We start from the raw sequence: 22,437 nt of genomic DNA on the forward strand, positions 1-22,437 counted from the left end.
CACTCCATAGTTCAAGGTAAAGGTGGAAAAGACCGCTCAAACAATAGTGCAACAGGTATGTCTGCTTGGAATATACCAAGGGGGGGAGAAGAGGTGAAACCACTGTCTCTTTAAAGACTCTTTTTACATTTATATTGTGAACACAAAACAATTTTATATGAACAGTAAGTAAACAGGAGCAAAATATAGTGAAATCAATATGCCTGAAATAATCCTGTTACACGTGCAATGAACTGAAAAAAACTTACTTGATTATACATAAAATAAAATAAAAAACCTTGTTAAAATCTATAAAATTTGTCCCCACTAATACAAAGTTAATTTCAACTATAGTCTCAAATATATACATAAAGTCTGTGTGAAATCAAAACTTATTATGTTTATTTTGCTAGCACACATGGTTATCCTTAGTTAAACAATTAATATGTGCAAGTTAATCCACTGAAAAAAAAAGTTTGTTTTGGTTATCTGATCATTTGCTTTCACGTTTGTAGTGGCTGTCCTTCTGTTGACATCAATTTGACTGCTTCAGCACAATATTCTTAACCACACCCCTCTTACTGTTAGTTTGCTATAAAAAACAATGAGCAAAATCAAAGCCCCGCCCCCTACTTAATATTCAGTTTCAGTCGGAAGAACATAAACATACTGAAAAGTCTCAGCAATTTCCTATTTGCACAGACTTTAAGAGCAAAGTCAATCAAATGAGCTGAAAAACAAACAAAACAGAACTGCACATTTGTTGACAGTCTTTATTCAAGTAAACATTTCCCTGAGAACAGCATATAAATTCCTTACAGGCCTCTGAGCTACTTCATAATAGCTAAAACTCACTTATAATAGGAAATGTTTCACTGAAATCTCTTGAGGAAGTCTTGATACGTCTGTCTGTGCGAGGACGCAGCTGGAATAAAGTGTCCACCTGGATGGAGAAGGACTTGAGCTCCATCAAACGCTGGCAACAGATCCCGACTCATCTCCTCTGGAATCACACGATCGTCCTGTCCAAACACGTGCAGGGAGGGGATGGTTATCGCTGGGCCTTCGTAAAAACGCTGATGTTCTAAACAAGCGCTGCGGAATCCGGCGACTAGAACGGCGAAGCGGAAATTAAAATCTGGCTCTAGTTTTTGTTCTTGCAGTGCACACAGCATGGCCACCAGGGCGGCGCCTTGACTAAAACCAAGGATGCCACTGAAGGGGCCGAGATCCTTCAGCGCAGCTTTTACAGCCTCGATACTCTCCTCCAGACCCAGGCTGCTTTCACAATCCTGCTTGGCGTTAAAACTTCGTGCCTGGACGTCAGAAAACCACCAGCCCCTCTGATCCTCATCTCCAACACTGACTGTCCTTCCTGGCTGCTGATTGGCTGATGGTATTTAAAAAATTTGTGAGAGAAAGAAAGGGGAAAAAGACACCTTTAACACACTTTTATTTTTGTTTACATTATGGAAATATCTCAGCAAATAATTAACCTTTTCATTTATAGAATAATAAAAATTCACATGTATATCATTCTCACAAAATGTCAAAAAAGTGTCTCAGAAGGTGGCAGTCTATGGAGACTACATTGTTCATATGTGCATACTAAAACTCAATATATACCATGTATTGCCACTTAGTCGCTGACATTATTTTAGCAGGTACAACTTGAAAACTGTAATGGCAAATGGCTGCTTCTCACTCAGGGCTGTTTATGCTAATGAGGTAGAGATCATCACTATTGGATGGGACTTTTCCACTCTGATGACATATACAAAGGGAGAATGTCATTCAAAGTGTTTCTGAAGACTGTTTTGAACAATGTGATTATATAATGTGATTAAAAAATAGAATTAATTAACTGTTACTAGAGGCTGGCTATATTCACACACTTCGGCCACACAACTGCGTTTAACCCTCTTATTAAAGTTATTTTCACATAATGGGTGCTCTTTAAGATTTTAGTTTTTGAAAATGCTTTTTACAACTGACTTTTTAAAAACACAGATAAAAACTAATTTCGTGAAATATTAATACACCTAAAAAAAGAGTTTGATGCATTTTATTTCTATAAAGCTTAAAAGTCCCATAAAGTGAAATATGCATTTTATTCAATGTTTGGTATAATATGAAACCAAAACATGAAAGAGTGGGAATCACGGCCCATTATGTTAGCTGACCAATCAGAGCCAATTGAGGGCAGGCCTTTCGGAGGAACTAGGAAATATGACAGTCTTTTCATGTTAGCTGAGTAGCTGTATGTAATCAAATTAAAATATAGGAAAAAATCTAATCTTGGAATTTGTTTCTTTTATTACATGATTTACTCGCCTACAAAATCATCCTGAAGTATCAATCTAAAATGAATAAAGTATTTCCAAATAGAGCTACACAAATCATCAGGTGAAATTGTATATATTGTGTGTGTACTGCAATTTATATTACAGAAATACAAAATATTGCAATGAAATATTTTTCCAACAACAACATCAAAACAACAACAACAAAACCTCAAAACAAAAAGACATGCAAATTTGTAAATGTTTCAAGGACATTTTCGATACAATTATAATTTATTTACGTGAATGCAAATCTGATAAGGACCAGTGGTTCTCAATTTTTTTTTCACCAAGTACCACCTCAGAAAAAAAAAGTCTCTCCAAGTACCACTATAATGACCAGTATTGAAATACAGTAGCGTAGTAGACCAAATTAAGCAAAAAATAAAAAATTCCAGTTCAAAAACGTGGCAGATTAATTCTTCTTATTATAAATATTTATTATTGTCAGCAACTTTAAACATTATAAACAGTTTGAACATTAGCACTGTACTGTGTTAAAAGTTAATTATAAATGACACTGTTCATAAAGAGTAAAAAGAAAACTGCTGTACTTACATGTAAAGTATTATCATAAAGTAGCCTATTCATCAAAACATGGAAATGTTCATATTCACATAAACTCTTTTTGATACATTTTGAAATATATGATGCATGTATATATGACTTATTTGTATATCTAAACATTAACTTGTGTTTTAGATATATGAATTGGATTTACATATTTAAATTTAGAAATTAGATCTGCTCACTGCATGTTAGAGTAGGCTATTTGTGTCAGAAAAGCAAGTGACTAAGCTATAACTGTCAACAATGGGATGTAAAAATATAAGATGCGCCCAACAACCGTTACAAATATGGGGAGGAAATTAGCTTCAAATGATAGAATACACAACAAACATTAAAAATTTCTAAATAAAACAAATGGTTTAGCTTATTATAATCAATTTACTGATCACATCAGTGTTATATGCATCAAAGGGTTAAAAGTAAGTCCTTTTTTTTAACTTTAATTATTCAGCAAATTCTTAACGTCCAACAAGAAGGAAGCTTGCGTACCACTAGATAGAGAACCACTGATGTGGACAATTATTATTCAAAGTTCAAGGATTTTCATTTTATTTTTTTATCATAGTTTCTACCTACCTATGGTTCCAATTACTTGCACAAAAACGGCTTTTGTGGATGTGACATTTGCAGTAAAAACTCAACACATAAATTTGCATAGAAAGTATGTTAATGTTATATTAAAACTTTTGTTTATATTTTACAGAATAACTTACCAAAGAGTGTGGATGTGACAAAAACATCTGCGGGGTTAACAGTATACAACATTGTAGAAATTGTGAATTAAACTGCACCCCCCAAAAAAAAAAAAAAAACTATAATCATTAAAAGAGTCGGCTCTCTATGAAACTAAAATAAAATGTATTTTATTTTTATTTTATATTTTCACATTTATGAGGTAAAAATGGTCTTACGGATGTGAAATCTCTCTGTTCTGGATATGGCAGATGTGAAATTGCCACTTGTGTGACTTTGGTAAATCAAATAGAATCATTTGAGAAATTAAAATGGTCGTGCCCAACTGAGTCTGGTTCTCTCAAGGTTTTTTTTCTTCACTCCCATCAGGTGAAGTTTTTTTTCCCTCTCCGCTGTCGCCACTGCCTCGCATGGTTCAGGATTGGTAGAGCTACGCATCGATGAATTTGCTCTTCAGAGTTTGAACTCTCAGTAATGATTAAATCACACTGAACAGAGCTAAACTGAACTGAACTGAACTTAAACACTAAAACCTGAACCACACTGTTCCAGTTACTATGACCATTTATGTGAAGCTGCTTTGACACAATCTACATTGTAAAAGCGCTATACAAATAAAGCTGAATTGAATTTGAAAACATTGACAGATGTATTTCTGAAGTACTATAAAATACTTGCTTACACAAAAAACCCAGAAACAGTTTCCATATTTTGGAAAAACTTAAATCTTTTCATGGCAAGGTTGACAATTGCACAGAACTGCTCATGTGTTAGAAATTATGAATCAATATTCCCTAAAAATGCAGCAAAAGCATAAAAACTCATATTTTTTCCCTATAAATTGAATTAACTCAGCAGGACATTAAAGTAGTAATAATAATACTTAGTTATTATTACTTTAATATTACGTTAATACTTAGTAAGTATTATTAATTATTGATATGATTGACATTTGCTTTTACATGTACATTAAATTTTACCATAAATTCAAATTGTTTTTCTGTATTCTCTGTCAAATTTAATATGTTTAACTCTCATTCAACAGTGATAATAAGAAACATAAAAAGCATAAAAATGCAATTACAGTTTGACCACCAGTAAAGATGTATACAATTATTAGATTGACGAGTTTGGTTGCACATAAAGCAAAGATGACCAGATTCATACTCACTTCCACAGTTTTCCTCCTGAATGGCAGGAACTTGGTGTGGCGCACTAATAAACACCAACTCCACTTGTTTCTTTAATAGTTTGCGTAAAGCTCCAGTCTTCTCCCTAAAAGAGTTTCCATTCTGTCGATAACCGTGAATACAGAGAATTCGAAGAGGAACTGCAGACATTTTAAATTATTAATAACCTGTCAATGCTGTTGTGATTTTATAGCGGTGCTGCAAACGCTAAACACGAGCGTACTAAATCATAAGCAAGTGCAAACATACAGTGAAAAGCTGACCTAAAACTTTAGATATATATATTGTGATATATAGTTTTAAATATCAATTTAAACTCTATAGAGAAACTATAAACTTGACATGTTTCCTTTTTGTGCGACAGATTTATGACCGTGTGGAAACATAAGAGATTAAGAGTTCCCCCAATGCGAATATTGTCTGCAATTTGTTTATAAAGCTTCCTAATTACAAACAAACACTAAAGCTAAATGCGTTTTATATGTTAAGCAAAAAATTGTGCTTTCCATAAAATACTCGTTAGTTTCCAACAATTAGAAACAGAAATATAGTTCGTATTTCAAACGCCAGGGGGCAACCGTTCCCCACAGAAAGCTGTGTTGTATAAAATGGCACGTATATGTAAGCCTCTCACATATGCCAAAACAAATAACTAAAAAAATGTAAGTAAGTTTTCCCTCAATTAATACATTATGTAAATACGTTGCACTGAGACTATAACAACGAGTAATTATAGCCCACTATAATGACAAAATATGGTAAGATTGTTAAAATCAAGTGTCTTAAAATGTATGTGCAAAGGGGGACGTCTCACTGTGACACCAAGTAATGAAATTTAAACATATATATCCATAAATGAATATGTCCTGGATCATTTTAATGCAATTAAAACAACGAAAGATATAATACATGATGTCTATGCTATTTTTCAGTTAGGCATAACATTCTTGGGATTCTGCCTCTCCTGTATTTCCAAATGTTTGTTTAAGAAAAAAGAGAAAATGCCTCCAGCTTCTAAAGAATGTAAATAACTCCACAAAAAGGGAGTTTAACATAAATCTGTATGCATTCAATACTTCATGCTATCCTAGAGGGGAAAGTTCTTAATTTGGTTAGATGATTATTTCTCTCTGTTGATCTCGGCGAGTTTTCTGGATGATTGTGCCTCCTGAGCACTTGACAATTAATCTAAAAATGAGCAGCAACCCTGGAGGCCTGATGCCTCTACTTATACTCTTACACAACACCGAGTTCATCTGTTATAACAAACACTGATCTGAGTCCAGTTCTGCAAGTTCTGCTGAGACAAACAGACTGACAGAATGAAAGAACTACAGGATAGAAAGATAGATAGTTGGATGGATGGATGGATAGATGAACATGTAGGTAGGTAGGTGGATGGATGGATGGATTGATTCATTGACGGATAGATACATTAACAGATTGATTCATTGACAGACAGACATACAGGTGGAGGGATGTATAGATGGAAAGATGGATAGATGTATAGATAGATAAATAGATGGATGAATGGATAGATGGATAGGAAGGTAGGTGGATGGATGGATGGACGGATAGATTGATTCATTGACAGATTGATACATTAACAGATTGATTCATTGACAGACAGACATGTAGATGGGTGGATGTATAGATGGATAAATAGATGGATGGATGGATAGATAGATGGATAGATAGATAAACAGGTAGATAGGTAGGTGGATGGATGGATGGATGGATGGATTCATTGACAGATTGATACATTAACAGATTGAATCATTGAAAGACAGACGTATAGATGGATGGATGTATAGATAGAAAGATGGATGGATGGATGGATGGATGGATAGGTAGGTATATAGGTGGATAGATGGAAAGGTGGATGGATGGGGGGGTGTAGAGATGGATAAATAGATGTATGGATAGATAGAAAGATCGATTCCTTGATTGATATATTGATGGATGGCTTCATTGACAGACAGACCTATAGGTGGATGGATGTATAGATGAATAAATGGATAGATGTATAGATGGATGGATAAATCAAAGGATGGATTGATGTATAGATAGATAGATAGATAGATAGATTGATGGATGGAGGGACAGATATATGTATATAATATATTCAGTACTAATGCCAAGCTTATAAACATAATCTTCCCCATAACTGTTTATGACTTGTTTGTGTGTTAGCAAGTTCATCTCATCCTTGAAATGAAAGAATATTTCTGCTATGTGAAGTGGAAAGCGAGGCAGTGGAAACAGCACTAAGCAGATGCTTCAAGCTGTAATTAAGCAAGGTTTGTGGCGATCCACCAAGTTAACTTAAATGAATATCTGCGACAGAAAAAGAGGTTTAATTAATGAGAGTCCTTCTGTCTAATTTAATGACTTTTCTGTGCATATTGAGTATATGTCAGAGCCAAATGCCCTACAGACACCCAATAGCTCATTCCCTGCTTTAACACGTTTACTTAAACACATCCGAATGGATTTCCTCATTTTATTGAGCATTAAACGCTTCGGTGTGTGTGTGTCCCTTCAAGGGTCTCCCCGCATCAGCCACCCGTTCATTACCTCTGGTCCTCCGCTGTTCTCTTTATTATTCACCGTGATCAACCCGAGAGATGAGACACAAATGAGACCAAATAAATAAAACAGGCCCTAAGGCCAAGCTTCCTTTCAGCAATGTTTAAGTGATTTATTCTGAGTTGTGGCTTATTAGACAGACAGACAGACAGACAGACAGACAGAAAGACAGACAGACTGATAGTTATATATAAAGATAGATGGATAGAGTGCATCTGGAAAGTATTCACAGCGCTTCACTTTTTTCACATATATTTATGTTACAGCCTTTTTCCAAAATGGAATAAATTGAATTATTACTTCAAAATTCTACTCACAATACCCCATAATATCAATGTGAAAAAAGATTTTTTGAAATTGTGGTAAATTTATTAAAAATAAAAAACCTGAAAAATCACATGGACATCAGAATTCTCAGCCTTTGCTCAATGCTTTGTTGATGCACCTTTGGTAGCAATTACAGCCTCGATTCTTTTTAAATATGATTAAATATGATTTAAATAGGATTTTTTTTGCCCATTCCATTTAGTACCCTTTAAACAGAGAGGCTGGATGGGAAGCGATGGTGTACAGCCAATTTTAGATCTCTCCAGAGATGTTCAATAGGATTTAGTTCTGGGCTCTGGCTGGGCCACTCAAGGACATTCACCGAGTTGTTGTGAAGCCACTCCATTGATATTTTGGCAGTGTGCTTTGGGCTATTGTCCTGTTGGAAGATGAACTGTTGCCCCAGTCTGAGGTCAAGAGCACTCTGAAGCAGGTTTTCATTCAGGATGTCTCTGTACATTGCTGCATTCATCTTTCCCTCTATCCTTACTAGTCTTCCAGTTCCTTCTGTTGTAAAACATCCTTACAGCATGGTGTTGCCTCCACCGTGCTTCACTGTAGGAATGGTATTAGCCTGGTGATGAGCGCTGCCTGGTTTTCTCCAAATGTAACACCTGGCATTCACTCCCAAAGAGTTAAATTTTAGTCTCATCAGACTAGAGAATTTTGTTTCTTATGGTCTGAGAGTTCTTCAGATGCTTTTTGGCAAATTCCAGGCGGGGAGGCTGGCTTTCATCTGGCCACTCTACAACACAGGCCTGATTGGTGGATTGCTGGACAGATGGTTGTACTTCTGTAAAATTCTCTTCTCTCCACAGAAGAACGCGGGAGTTCAGACGGAGTGACCATTGGGTTATTGATCACCTTCCTGACTAAGGCCCTTCTCCCCCGATCACTCAGCTTAGATGGTCAGCCAGCTCTAGGAAGAGTCCTGGTGGTTTCAAACATCTTCCACTTACGGATGATGGAGGCCACTGTGCTCATTGGAACTTTTAGAGCAGCAGACATTTTTCTGTAACCTTCCCCAACCTGGCTCAAGACAATCCTGTATCAGAGGTCTACAGACAGTTCCTTTGTCTTCATGCTTGGTTTGTGCTTTGATATGCACTGTCAACCCTGGGACCTTATATAAAAAGGTGTATGCCTTTTCACATCATGTTCAATCAACTGAATTTACCACAGGTGAACTCCAATTAAGCTGCTGCAACATCTCAAGAATGTTCAGTGGAAACCGAATGTACCTGAGCTCAATTTAGAGCTTCACGGCAGAGGCTGTGATTACTTATAAACATGTCATTTTCCCAAGTTTTATTTTTAATAAATTTGTAACAATTAAAAAAAAAACACAATTCACATTGTCATTATAGGCTATTGTGAGTAGAATTTTGAGGAAATAAATGAATTTAATCCATTTTGGAAAAATGTGGAAAAATAAAAGCGCTATGAATACTTTCCGGATGCACTGTAGATAGATAGACAGACAGACCGACAGAGAGAAATAGATAGACAGACAGACAATAAATCCACTGAATCACATACAAGACAAGGGCGAGAGCACATTCCAGCCCACAAACAAGCACACACACGGTCATTTAAGAAGTGGACCAGTGGATCAGAATGACATGTATTGCATCAGTATTGGGATGAGTAACCATGTCATCGGCACACAGAAAATCTGGTAAACAAACTGCAACAAGCGCTTTACAGAGATAGTGTGAAAAAGAAAAAAAAAAACAACAGTGGTTGAACACCAGGGAAAAGAGGAGCTTCGTTTTTACAAACTGTTACTTATGTAGGCTACTTCAGCATAAAAATATTTGAAAAAACAAACTATAGTATCGATCAGACCCATGACCTGTGACGAGAGGATACCAACCCTATAAAGTCTTTAAAGTCAACACAAAATCTTAAGAAATACACTAATAACGTCTTTAAAAATGTGTATAAACATCATCTTATTAGAAATGACACTACATACCGTGTAACTGCAGATTAACTATGTTTATATATTGTCTATTCTATACACAACATCTTTACTTCTCTGATTTCGACTGTAATGTAATAACCTGCACCTTTTGTAAAGCTGCCTTGGAACAATATCTATTGTGAAAAGTGCTATACAAATAAATTTGAATTGAATTGAGTTAAATAAATATTATATAATCATGAAAACCATAGCTGTTATAATATTGGCTACTACTGTAATGAATTTGGTGTGGTAATACTATAGATGCTATGGTAATTTAACAACTACAGTAATATAAACAAATAACCCAATGCTAAACCACTGTCTACAACTATATCATACTACAATACACCACAGTTTAAGTATACTACATTGTTACACTTTACAGGTCCACTGTTGTTACTGTAAGCAGTAACATTCATTACCAAAAATTTGTGAATACTATAGAGCTACAGTATAATAATACATGTAACATAATATGGTTTAAAAACAGTATAAGGCCTATCATAAATTACTATAGCATTTTTTAACGTGGGTAGGTTATACTGTATCTTGTCATATGCTACGTATGTGTGCAACCATGTAAACCATGACGATTATTGTGTTAAATACTGAGTCGTTGAATTAAATAAGCAATAAATTGAGAAAATAAAATTGATCTTTTCCAGTTCTGCCTAAAGGATGACGCTAGTTTTTACATTTTCTGTAAATAAAGTCATATTTCATTGCAGCGAGTTAATGTCAAATATATTTTCTTTGTCAATGCCAAATGCATTATGTATTTACTATTCACAAATAAATGTATTATTAATGATTTTTTTTTTTTTTGCGATTATGTAGAAGTGGTCTAAATCCCCTTAAAGCAATATTTTTCACCATTAATAACTTAAATGTTATTGTAAATCAATGCTCAATGTTAAAACTACTGTGTGCTATGTTAATCTATTTTTTGGCATGTTTTATTTATGGAAGTTTTTTCCTAACAAAATAAAAATTAAAATTCTAATTCCTAAAAAGATCAAATAATACATCAAACTCTTAAAACAAGTACCCAAATGAGAAATCAAATACTCAAGCTATCAGATAATGAATCAAAATGAATTCTCAAATGAGAAATCAAATGTTTTTGGTATTAATTTTCATGATCAACTTAATATAAACCTGTAATGATTAAGTAATAAATGCTCAAACTAACATCGCAAATGAGAAATCAATTGCTAATGAGGAGTGCCTGGGTGGAGCTTTAATGCAGAAGAGTTTGGTGACAACTACCAGTAGCGCTATGACTTTTCAAGGCATCATTTCAGATTTGTGTGCCTTATCCCAAGACGTACCCTTGACTCATTTATTTGAACACATTTGGTGGTTTCTGTCTTTTTTTTCTCTCTCAACTTCTAATCTTCTTCTTTACATTTTAATATATGTTGTTTTATCAGGGCTGTTTCTCAATTGCAGGAACACTGAGAACGGACTTGTGTTCTTGTGGAGACCGTTCTTGCCAAGTTTCCTCAGGAGAACGATTCGAACTTAGGAGAACGTGAGAAGAGAGAATGCATCCTCTGAGAAATGAGATGCTGTGTTCTTCCTGATGGTCACATGAAACTTCACATGTTTATATTGAAAATTATTTAAACATTAAAGCATTTGTACAACTATTAATTGTTTTCCCCTTTTCCAGGGCCAGAGAGAAACTCCTTTTCAGCCCTGGAGTTTCAAGCCTTAGACCGTCATTTCCAATTCAGTGATTCTATCATGTCTTTTTCAAGGAAACAGCTGCTTTAGAACTTCAAATCTTATTTATAAATATGAGGGGGTAGCTAAATCTCCAACACTATTCTTTAAAACATCACACTGTCCTTTCCTGCAATATCTGAATATATATTCCGTGCAAAATTCTTTATAGATGTCCAGTCCTTTGTAACGGTGGTCACACAAAAAAAAAAAAAAATATATATATATATATATATACACCTACTGTCACAACCAGCGATCGCTCCCCAGAGGATCGCTGGTTCTCACACGAACTCAGGACTTCATTTCCGCATTCCCCAGGACTACACATTCATACATGCACTGCTCCCAAACACGCACGCCTGCTCACTTATGCATCCTGATTGCAAGCACCAGCTGAACCTTGTTCACAGACTGATTACATACATTCATAAGCCACTCTCTCACACCTCCAGTTTGCCGAGTCCTGTTCTCCTAGTAACATTACAACGCGTTTCCCTGTCTTGTTTCTCCGTGTAACGATCCTAGCCTAGTACCTTGTCTTCCTGTTTAGCTGCCTGCCTTTTGACCATTTGCCTGTTTAACGTTTACGATTTTGGACTGCCTTCATATACCTGTTTGCACCTGATGACCATTGCTTGCCTGACTATTGAATAAACTGCATAGTGGATCTTACCTCCTGTGGTCTCCTGTCACTCCACCCCAGTCGTGGTAACAGAAGACTCGGCCAGAACATGGATCCAGCGGGTATTCAAATCATACGCCTCCGTCAGGATGCCCGGTCAATTGAGGAGTACGTGGAGAAATTCATTGAACTTTCACATCTGACATCTATGAGTGAGTTATGTTTAATGATTTTCTTTCGCGGAGGACTTGCTGAACCACTGTACTCCTACATGCCACTGCACAATCCCCACTGGACACTGGCACAATTTATCGATCTGGCTCTCCAAATGAGCGGATCTTCGTTCACCATAGGAGAGGTGGACGAAAATCCAAATAATCTTTTGGGGGGGGGCTGTAGAGAGCAAGACCGGCTGGCTACGGGGCTTGCGACCCATTGTCCAAAGCCAGCTCACAAGATGGCCGCTCCCAGTCAGCTAGATCACAAGATGGCTTCCTGTTCAAAGTCTGTTCCTGCTCCTGAAAGGCCAACTCCAGAGCTGCCATTCCCTCCAGTGCTGCCAGACCGTCCTGTGCTGCCAGACCGTCCAGAGCTGCCAGACCCTCCAGAGCTGCCAGATCGTCCAGTGCTGCCAGATCCTCTAGAGCTGCCACCGCCAGAGCTACCACCGCCAGAGCTGCCACCGCCAGAGCTGCCCGAGCCGATGCCGCAACCAACGCCTCAGTCAGAGCCAGAGCCGACGCCGCAGCCAGCGCCTCAGCCAGAGCCTACGCCGCAGCCAGCGCCTCAGCCAGAGCCGACGTCACAGCCAACGCCTCAGCCAGAGCCAACGTCGCAGCCAGCGCCTCAGCCAGAGCCGACGCCGCCGCCGCCGCCGCCACCAACGCCTCAGCCAGAGTCGACGCCGCTGCCAGCGCCTCAGCCAGAGCCGACGCCTCAGCCAGAGCCACCGCCGCCGCCGGAGCTTCCCGAGTGGTCGCCGCCTGAGCTTCCCGAGTGGTCGCCGCCGCCGCCTGAGCTTCCCGAGTGGTCGCCGCCGCCGCCTGAGCTTCCCGAGTGGTCGCCGCCGCCGCCTGAGCTTCCCGAGTGGTCGCCGCCGCCGCCTGAGCTTCCCGAGTGGTCGCCGCCGCCGCCTGAGCTTCCCGAGTGGCCGCGGTCGCTGCCTGAGCTTTCCGAGTGTCCGCCGCTGCCGGAGCTACCAGAACGGCCACAGCTCCTCGCCCTGTCGGCGCCATCCAGACTCCTCGTCCTGTCGGCGCCATCCAGACAACTCGCCCTGCCGGCTCCCTTCAAGCCTCCAGCCCTGCCAGCTCCTCGCAGGACTCCAGGTCCTTCGCTGCCACGCGATCCAGGACCACTGCAGCTCCACTCTCCGGGTCTTCCGCAGCTCCAGTCTCCAGGCCCTCCGCAGCTCCACGCCCCAGGTACGCCCCAGCTGCATGGTCCTGGCCCTCCATCCCTCCCCCTGTTCTGCCTCCGCTCCGCCTCCCGCCTGAACAGTAAGTGGAGTGTCTGGAATCCACTCCTAGAGGGGGGGCTATGTCACAACCAGCGATCGCTCCCCAGAGGATCGCTGGTTCTCACACGAACTCAGAACTTCATTTCCGCATTCCCTAGGACTACACATTCATACATGCACTGCTCCCAAACACGCACGCCTGCTCACTTATGCATCCTGATTGCAAGCACCAGCTGAACCTTGTTCACAGACTGATTACATACCATTCATAAGCCACTCTCTCACACCTCCAGTTTGCCGAGTCTTGTTCTCCTAGTAACATTACAACGCGTTTCCCTGTCTTGTTTCTCCGTGTAACGATCCTAGCCTAGTACCTTGTCTTCCTGTTTAGCTGCCTGCCTTTTGACCATTTGCCTGTTTAACGTTTACGATTTTGGACTGCCTTCATATACCTGTTTGCACCTGATGACCATTGCTTGCCTGACTATTGAATAAACTGCATAGTGGATCTTACCTCCTGTGGTCTCCTGTCACTCCACCCCAGTCGTGGTAACACCTACATAAGTAACCCAAACAGTATTATGTCTTAACACTAAAAATGAAAAAGAAAAAAAAAATTACTCAGGTGAGGTTTGAACTCAGGTCGGCGGCGTCGTAACGCAATGTGCTGTTATGCTGGTGCGATTGGAATAAATTAAGTATTGCACTGTTATCTGCAAGACTCTTTTAACCTCATCATTACTTTCTATTGATGGCTTAATCTTTTTCTCCTTATTTTAGATCTCTGATCAAGTTATGTTCTCATCTGATTTTCATTAAGCAGGTGTAAAATTCATCATTCAATATTAATTATTCAAATTCTTTTATTCACTAAGGTGCTGCTGTTTGGGGTCGAATGATAGTTACGGCATCATTAACCTGCAGGCTGCATTTTGCTCATGGGGCTGCGAGAAAATAAATAAAAAGAGCTGCAAAAAAATGAATAAAATCGAGGCTATGGTCAAATAAATAAATAAATGAAAAAAGTGCGACTGCTGAGAGTGCAAGCCGCTAGGGACACCGGCCCTCCCGGCCAAAAAACGCCAATCCAGGCCTGCCCTTTTCATTATATATACTATGCACAAATCCTTTCTGTAACCACGGCGAGTGACACTGACAACAGAAGTAGGATCTGGTTTATTCAGATTCAGGCATGCAATGGTCAACACAGGTGCAAACAGATACAGAGAGACAGTCCAGAATCGTAGTCAAAAGTATCAGGCAAGAGGTCAAAAGGCAGGCGGCAAACAGAGACAAAAGGATAAACTAGACTAGGGTCAAAACACAGGAAAACAAGACTAGGAAACGCGTTGTAATGTCACTATACAGATGAACAAGACTCAGCAATGAGGGTTTCAAGGTGAGCTGTATATTTGTGTGTAATCAGTACATGAGCAGCATCAGCTGTGTGTATGCAATCAGTCAGGATCTGGGGTCCGTTCTTCGTACGTGGATTACTTAGTTAGCTGGATTTGGATATTGACGATTTGACACGATCCAGGATCGCTTCGTTCTTCAAAGCTGATCCGAGAGTTGTTGTCATAGCAACAGTTCTGCTAGGTCAAACCTGATCGGAAGCAGGTTCAATTCATATAAACAGGATTAGATTGACTTAGTTCAAGCAAAGATAATACAGAAAGTATGTTCCGAATTCTGATATTTTCTTACAGTAGTAGTTATATACACTTGGTAAAATGGTACATTTTTTTTTAACTATATATATAAAGTTATAGTCATTAATGAAATAAATAAAGTTATATACATTAATAAAACGTATGCAATCTGCACCCTCGAAATGAAAGTACAAAGACTGCCACCTGGTGGTGCAAAGTGAAAACTTATTAATATGAAGTTTTTAGATGGCTTTAGTACAAATTGTGTATAATAGAAATGCACAATATGTGACTTTTTTTTTAAGCAATAATACATTTATGCAGTCATAAACATGTTTTGATAGTTAATATGCCAGTGATTTGATGCTTCACAAAAGTTGCAGACGCCTTTACCAATATGAAAATGCTTTTGTAAACAACCAGTTATTCTTTACACCGATTAAAAAACGACTACTATAATAAAGAAAATCTTTTCTAAATGTGGAACTAAACACGTTGATTTGCATTGAAATACATGATGAATACTCTTGACACATGAAAGTGTAAAGCCTGCAGCTCACAACAAATGTGGAAGGTTATTGCATGTCATATTTAACAAGCCGTTTACTGCTATTTTGATGTAATTTTGCTCACATGGATAATTGAATATTAATCAGATGATGTCATTACGCTGCTGTGCCATCAGCCAATCTTTACATTGCTGATCATGATTTCGAGGATCGATAGATGTTTCCTTCACAACACACGCAGCGATCTCAGATCAGTTTATCCAGACATTCTAATCTGATTCGCGAACTTGTTTGAAGAACCAAATTAGCGAGAGATCAGTTATCAATATTAAAAGATCGAGGATCTGCCAAATAATGTTAGATCATTTAAGCGAGGTACGAAGAACGGACCCCAGGAACCGGTTGTGTGTGTAAAGCATTACTGGTTCTTGTAGTCCATTTATCAGCAGATTTGTAGTTCATGTGGATGTGAGTGTTTAACAGCGACCTCTGGTGGTTTGATCGCTGGTGAATATGACACTTACAAATAAACGTTGCACAATACAAATAAAAGAAATTTTAATACGAGTTTCAGCAAATAAATATCCTTAATGTTTTTATGCCTTTGTAAAGATTTTCATGACAACGTTGACTGTTTGGAACTGAACTTGCCGTTAATGATGACGTTACACGACAACACGAAGAGCGCATATTGAAAAACAACCCATGTTCAGGATCGTTACACTACCTCCAGCAACCTATCTTAAACTTGAACTTGATTCTGATTGGTCATTGCTCAGCCAATTGTTACGTGTGATGATTGTAAACAGCACAATCAGAGGGCTTGCACACCGGATGCGTCACACAGCGCATGATTTATAGGTTGTTTTCACATGATGTCACTGATTCTGATTCTGACACTGCGCGTGCAAGACTCAGATAGAGGGCAGGAAGTGGTTCTTCTACATAGGAATTGCTATCAGAACATTAAAATGTGTCTGTTTTGTGTTGTTTGTGATTGTTTAAACCTGCCAATAAAAGACATGCAGAACAGCTTTTATAGACTTTCAAAAGTTTTTGCTCATAAAGGGGAGAAAGTTCTAGAAGCGGGCTGAAAAACAGAAGAAAAAGCGGCATGTGATGAACATTCATTTAATATATTCATCTGTACAAACTTTTTTGAACTTGATAATTTGTTTGACAGCACTAATAAAGATTATATACTGGCCTAGCTTTGTGTATTAGTTGTTAATGTGCTATATAAAAATCAGATACAAACACCACCACACTTATACAAAATCCAGGAGAATATAAATAATGTACCCTGCACTTCAATATTATATTATATATAATAATTTAAAATAATTAACAAAGCAAAAAAAAAAATTCAAGTTAGACGATGGTAAACAAGTTAAAGTTAAAGTTTAAAATAAAAACTAATAGCACAAATCAATCTCTTGCTCACAGAAAAATCTACAGCATGATGTAAAATGCTCTAACATTTATCCCAGTAGCTCTCAATATCAGATCTCATGACACTCCACACATATCGAGTTATAAACTCTCCATTCCCTTACAATATTGACACATTAATGCAGTTAAAGTGCATTATAGTGAATGCAGGAATATCACATATCAGGTAATGTGTCAATGGAGAAAAAGACACTATAGAAAAGGACATTATAGAACTGAATGCAGGAGAGGAAAGTATAAAAACAGATTACATTTTAATATGAGTAGTGGAACTGGTCTCACATTAATGAAATCTATACATTTGCAAATCTACAGTATTGTTGTTGTAAGAGTGCAAAAACTAGAAAATCTCTTTACAATAAAAGCATAGTATGCTTTAATGCGAGACGAACAACATGGTTCACTTGGAAATTTTGGGCTTCTTCATATGGTGTTTTTATGTCCAGTTTAAAGAAAATGTCCAAAATACACTTTTATTTGTTTCTTTTGTTGCACTTTATCAATTTGATTTCGATTACAATTCCTATGTTTGAATGCTGAGCCATAAATCTCCACATCAGCAGCACATACATACACAAACATCACTGTTTTCCTTCATGTCTGTATTCTGAAGGAATATGTTCACATCTAAGTTGCCAGATTCATTCATTCATTCACTCATTTTCCTTCAGCTTATTTATCAGGGTTCTCCCCAGCAGAATGAACCACCAACTATTCCAGCATATGTTTTACGCAGCGTATGCCCTTCCAACCGCAACCCAGTTCTGGAAAACACCCATACATTCATACAAACTCATACACTATGGCCAATTTCGTTTACCCAATTCACCTAGCGCATGTCTTGTCCCTGTCGCCCCAAGTTGCATGATTATATACTTTTTTTTTTAATGTTGATTGTATTTTCCCCCATAAACGACTGACAAAAATAGATTCACCATGCTGTCAACCTCAACTGTCAGTGACATTTTACTGACCTGTTTATATGTATAATTTATATTTAATTAATTTATATTTAATTAATAAATTAATGCACATCATATATTGTTTGTTGTACATTATGTGGGTTAGTGGTCTAATTTTAGATTTTTGTTTTTTATCAATTTTGTACTGTTTTTCTTTTTTGAATATTTCCCAAATTATGTTTAACAGAGCAAGGAAATTTTCACAGTATGTCTGATAATATTTTTTTCCTCCGGAGAAAGTCTTATTTGTTTTATTTCGGCTAGAATAAAAACAGTTTGTAATTTTTAAAGGTCAAAATTATTAGCCCCTTTAAGCAATGTTTTTTCAATTGCCTATAGAACAAACCATCATTATACAATAACTTGCCTAATTACCCTATCCTGCCTAGTTAATCTAATTAACCTAATAATGCCTAGTTAGTCACTTTAAGCTGTATAGAAGTATCTTGAAAAATATCTAGTCAAATATAATTTATTGCCATCATGGCAAAGATCAAATAAATCAGTTGTTACTAGAGATGAGTTATTAAAACTATTGTGTTCAGAAATGTGTTGAAAAAAAAATCTACTCTCCGTTAAACAGAAATTGGAGTAAAAATAAACAGGGGGGGCTAATAAATCGGGGGGTTAATAATTCTGACTTCAAAATATTTATAAATATATATATTTTTTTATTAGTACTTTGTTGATTTTTCTTTTACTCTTGTTTGTTTAACTGTCAAGAAAAAAAATCTGAAAAATAAGTAAGCAAATAACTTTGGCTCTAATACATGACCATACAATTTTGGTGCTAGAAATGTATGCAAATTAATGGCAATTTAATGAAATAATTCCTCATTCATATATCTAAACATTGTCATTTTTAAAAAAAAATGTCAATGGAGGAGATACTAAAGAAGTATAGTAATAACTACTAGTTATTCTTTAATAATCTCCTTTTCTCTCTTTCACACACATTGGTTTTAGTGGTTTATGAGGACTCTCTATAGGCGTTATGTATTTGATAATGTAAACGCTTATTATGTCCCTATCCACAACCCCTAAACCCAACCCAACCTAATTTTGAATGTCAAAAAATCACGTTCAGGATGATTTTATCACCTCAACATTGTAATTCTTAAGTCATTCCCATGTCATTATACAAAATTGTCTTTTGTTTATAGATCTACAGTATCAGTTGAAAGATTTTTTCAGCACATTTCTAAACATAATAGTTTAATAATTCATATACAGTAACTGCTTTCTTTTATCTGTGTCATGATGACAGTACATACTATTTTCCTAGAAATTTTTCATGATACTAGTATTCAGTTTAACGTGACATTTAAAGGCTTAATAAGGTTAATAAGGGAAGTCATTGTATGAGAATGGTTTGTTTATGTAGAGTAGACAATCAAAGAAAATATTGCTTATAAGGTTTTGTCATGATCACCAGCAATCTAACCACTAGTGTTTGCTGGTAAACATTCACTTTCACACGAACTACAAATCCACCATGTTATGGACTACAGATCCCAGTCATGCAATACACACAACCGGTTCCTGATCCTGACTGATTGCAAACACAGCTGATGCTGTTCAAGAACTGATTACACACACATATATATGGCTCACTTTGAGACACTCATGGCTGAGTCTTGTTATCTGTTCTAGTGACATTGCAATGTGTTTCCTTTTTCTTGCTTTACCGTGTTTTTGATCCTTGCCTTGTTTATTTGTTTAATCCTGTTTGCTGCCTCTGATGACTCTGGAATGCCCTTTTACATCTGTTTGCTCCTGTGTAAATCGTTGCTTGCCTGACCATCCTGTTTAATAAATCCCTGCATTTGGATCCGCACCTCTGTTATCAGTGTCACATGCCTGGTTACAGGTTCAATCTTATTGACCTTAAAATGGTTTTTAAAAGAATGAAAAAATCCTTTTATTCTAGCTGAAATAAAACAAATACGATTTTCTCCAGAAGAAAAAATATTATAGGGAATACTGTGAAAAATTCCTTGAACTGTTAAACGTCATTTGGGAAATATCTGAAAAAGAAAAAAAAAAAGAAAAATCAAAGGAGGGTTAATCATTTTGACTTCAACTGTATTTAAAATGAACGATTTCAGTTTGCTAATTTTAAACAGCTATCTCATGTGGGAAAAAGTAGATAGTCCTTTAAAGAAACTCTAAAGGATTCTGAAGCATACTGCTTATACATCTGAATAGCATGACTGAGCTGTAAAGAATCTGTAAGTGTGTTTAAACTGATAATTAGGACCATTTTTAAAGTCTTCCCGGAGGACACTGCAATTAACGCTAACTACGTCATGGCTATTTATATTGAAAAACTGTCTGCGTTCAGAGAAGAGCGCCGGAGAATCTAAAGAAAATAAAGAAAGGTGTAAAGGTTAAATGAATGAAATCTTTTTTTGCTTTTATGACAGAGCAATCCAAAGAGGGCAACGACGGGTCAGAATGGATAAATGATCAATTTCATAAGTCATTTTATCAGAGGTTTCTCTTCGGTGGCTTCGCTGATGTTCCTGAATGTGTTGCGGTTGTCTAATTTTGATGTGGGAGACAGTAAAGAACTGATTGAATGAATAGACACGCGTGAGTTTGGCTTCATTCAACATCAGTTTGGTCAGACTAATGAGAAATTGATTTAGTGGCTCCAATTTAGTCTTTCAGGGCAGCTCGGGTCACTATGCCATGGATTTAGCTCAGGAAAACATCTAACTATTATGATATTTAGCCAAGAACATGAGAACAAAATCCTGGATGTCATCATTATGGATTAAAACATTAGCATTTGTCAATTCGACAATATTTTGTATAATAACTAAAAGAAGAAAACAACACAAAAAAATCTAAATCTGCCATTTTAAATAATGTATTTAAAGGGACAGTTCACCCCAAAAAACTTTAATCTTTAAAGTTAATTTAAAAACATTAAGGGATTGTTCACTTCAAAAAATTTACTCATGTTTAAGTAATTTTAAACCTTTATGAGTTTCATTATTCTGTTGAACACACAAAATATGATATTTTGAAGAATGCTATAAGCCGGTCACCACTGACTTCTATAACAGGGAAAACAAATACTATGAAAGTCAATGGTTACCAGTTAAATATGAAATTATTATAAATAAATAAATAAATATATATATATATATATATATATATATATATATATATATATATATATATATATATATATATATATATATATATATATATATATATATATATATACATGTCAGCCAACGTTTACCATCCAACCTGACAACCTTTCTTTCTTCTGTTAAACACAAAAGAAGATATTTAATGTTAATAGTAGGTCACCATTGGCTTCTATAGTAAGAAAAACAAATCCTATGAAGTCAGTGGTTATCAGTTTTCAAAATATCTTATTTTATGTGTATCAGAAGAAAGAAACAGGTTTGTGACAAGTGACGGGTGAGTAAATAATGACATAATTTGCTTATGAAATTTCGTTGTAAAATTTAGATTATGCATTGTAAAATTTTGTTGCTTGCTATAACAACTAATGATTTTTAAATAAAGTAAATAAAAAACACATGAAACAGTGGTATTAAATTATTGGTGTTTTTCAAGATTAAAATTTAGACTTAGATGATGGCAAATTTAACTTTAAATAAATACATTTTAAGTTTAAAGTATCAAATTAATTTAACTTTAAGTAAACAATTTTTTTTACACATTCAACAAATTAGAACATTTTACTTTATAAAGCTTACTTTAAAATTGTATATTATATTTATGTTTATATTTAAAATCTCAGCCTAAAATATTTAGTTGGTACACAATGTAAAAAATAACAAAGCTAAAAAAACAAAGGTGTGGTTTTACAACAACTCCATAACTGTTCTTGAATGGCCCAGCCAGAGCCCTGACTTAAACCCAATTGAACATCTTTGGAGAGACTTAAAATGGCTGTCCACCAACATTTACCATCCAACCTGACTGAACTGCATAGGACCTGCAGGGAGGGATGGCAGAGGATCCAGGTTGTATCTTTCCCAAAAAGACTCATGGCTGCATTAGATCAAAGGGGTGCTTCTACTAAATACTGAGTAAAGGGTCTGAGTACTTAGGACCATGTGATACTTCAGTTTTTCTTTTTTAATAAATCTGCCAAAATGTCTACAATTCTGTGTTTTTCTGTCAATTCGGGGTGCTGTGTGTACATTAGTGAAGTGAAAGTCTGTACATTTTAGCAAATGCCTGCAATATTTCAAAGAGTGAAAAATTTAAGGTGGGCTGAATACTTTAAGTACCCATTGTAAATATATTTTAAACTTAGGTCATCTTGAGGTTCTCCGGCAAAAAAAAGACAAATCAATGAATGTATTTGCAGAGGAATCACGTTGACACGAAAGTATCAC

At 36.6% G+C, this 22,437-nt stretch overlaps 1 protein-coding gene and 1 long non-coding RNA gene across 2 annotated transcripts; both read right to left on the reverse strand.

The window, feature by feature from the left end:
* Positions 1 to 738: 738 nt before the first annotated feature.
* On the reverse strand, positions 739 to 5,136 carry ovca2 (OVCA2 serine hydrolase domain containing). Its single transcript, NM_001020555.1, is given in 2 exon segments — positions 739 to 1,369; positions 4,756 to 5,136. Coding segments are annotated over 2 exon segments (687 nt in total). The 5' UTR covers positions 4,925 to 5,136; the 3' UTR covers positions 739 to 851.
* A 2,897-nt stretch (positions 5,137 to 8,033) lies between these two features.
* On the reverse strand, positions 8,034 to 17,037 carry LOC147842152 (uncharacterized). The gene is made up of 3 exons (XR_015501379.1): positions 16,153 to 17,037; positions 14,028 to 14,598; positions 8,034 to 11,627 (listed from the first exon to the last, which is right to left on the reverse strand). It is a non-coding gene; the product is annotated as an uncharacterized LOC147842152 (long non-coding RNA).
* Between the last annotated feature and the right edge of the window lie 5,400 nt (positions 17,038 to 22,437).

Source organism: Danio rerio, chromosome 10 (genome assembly GCF_052040795.2).
Source record: "Danio rerio strain M-AB ecotype USA chromosome 10, GRCz13ab, whole genome shotgun sequence".
In the NCBI taxonomy this organism is placed as follows: domain Eukaryota; kingdom Metazoa; phylum Chordata; class Actinopteri; order Cypriniformes; family Danionidae; genus Danio; species Danio rerio.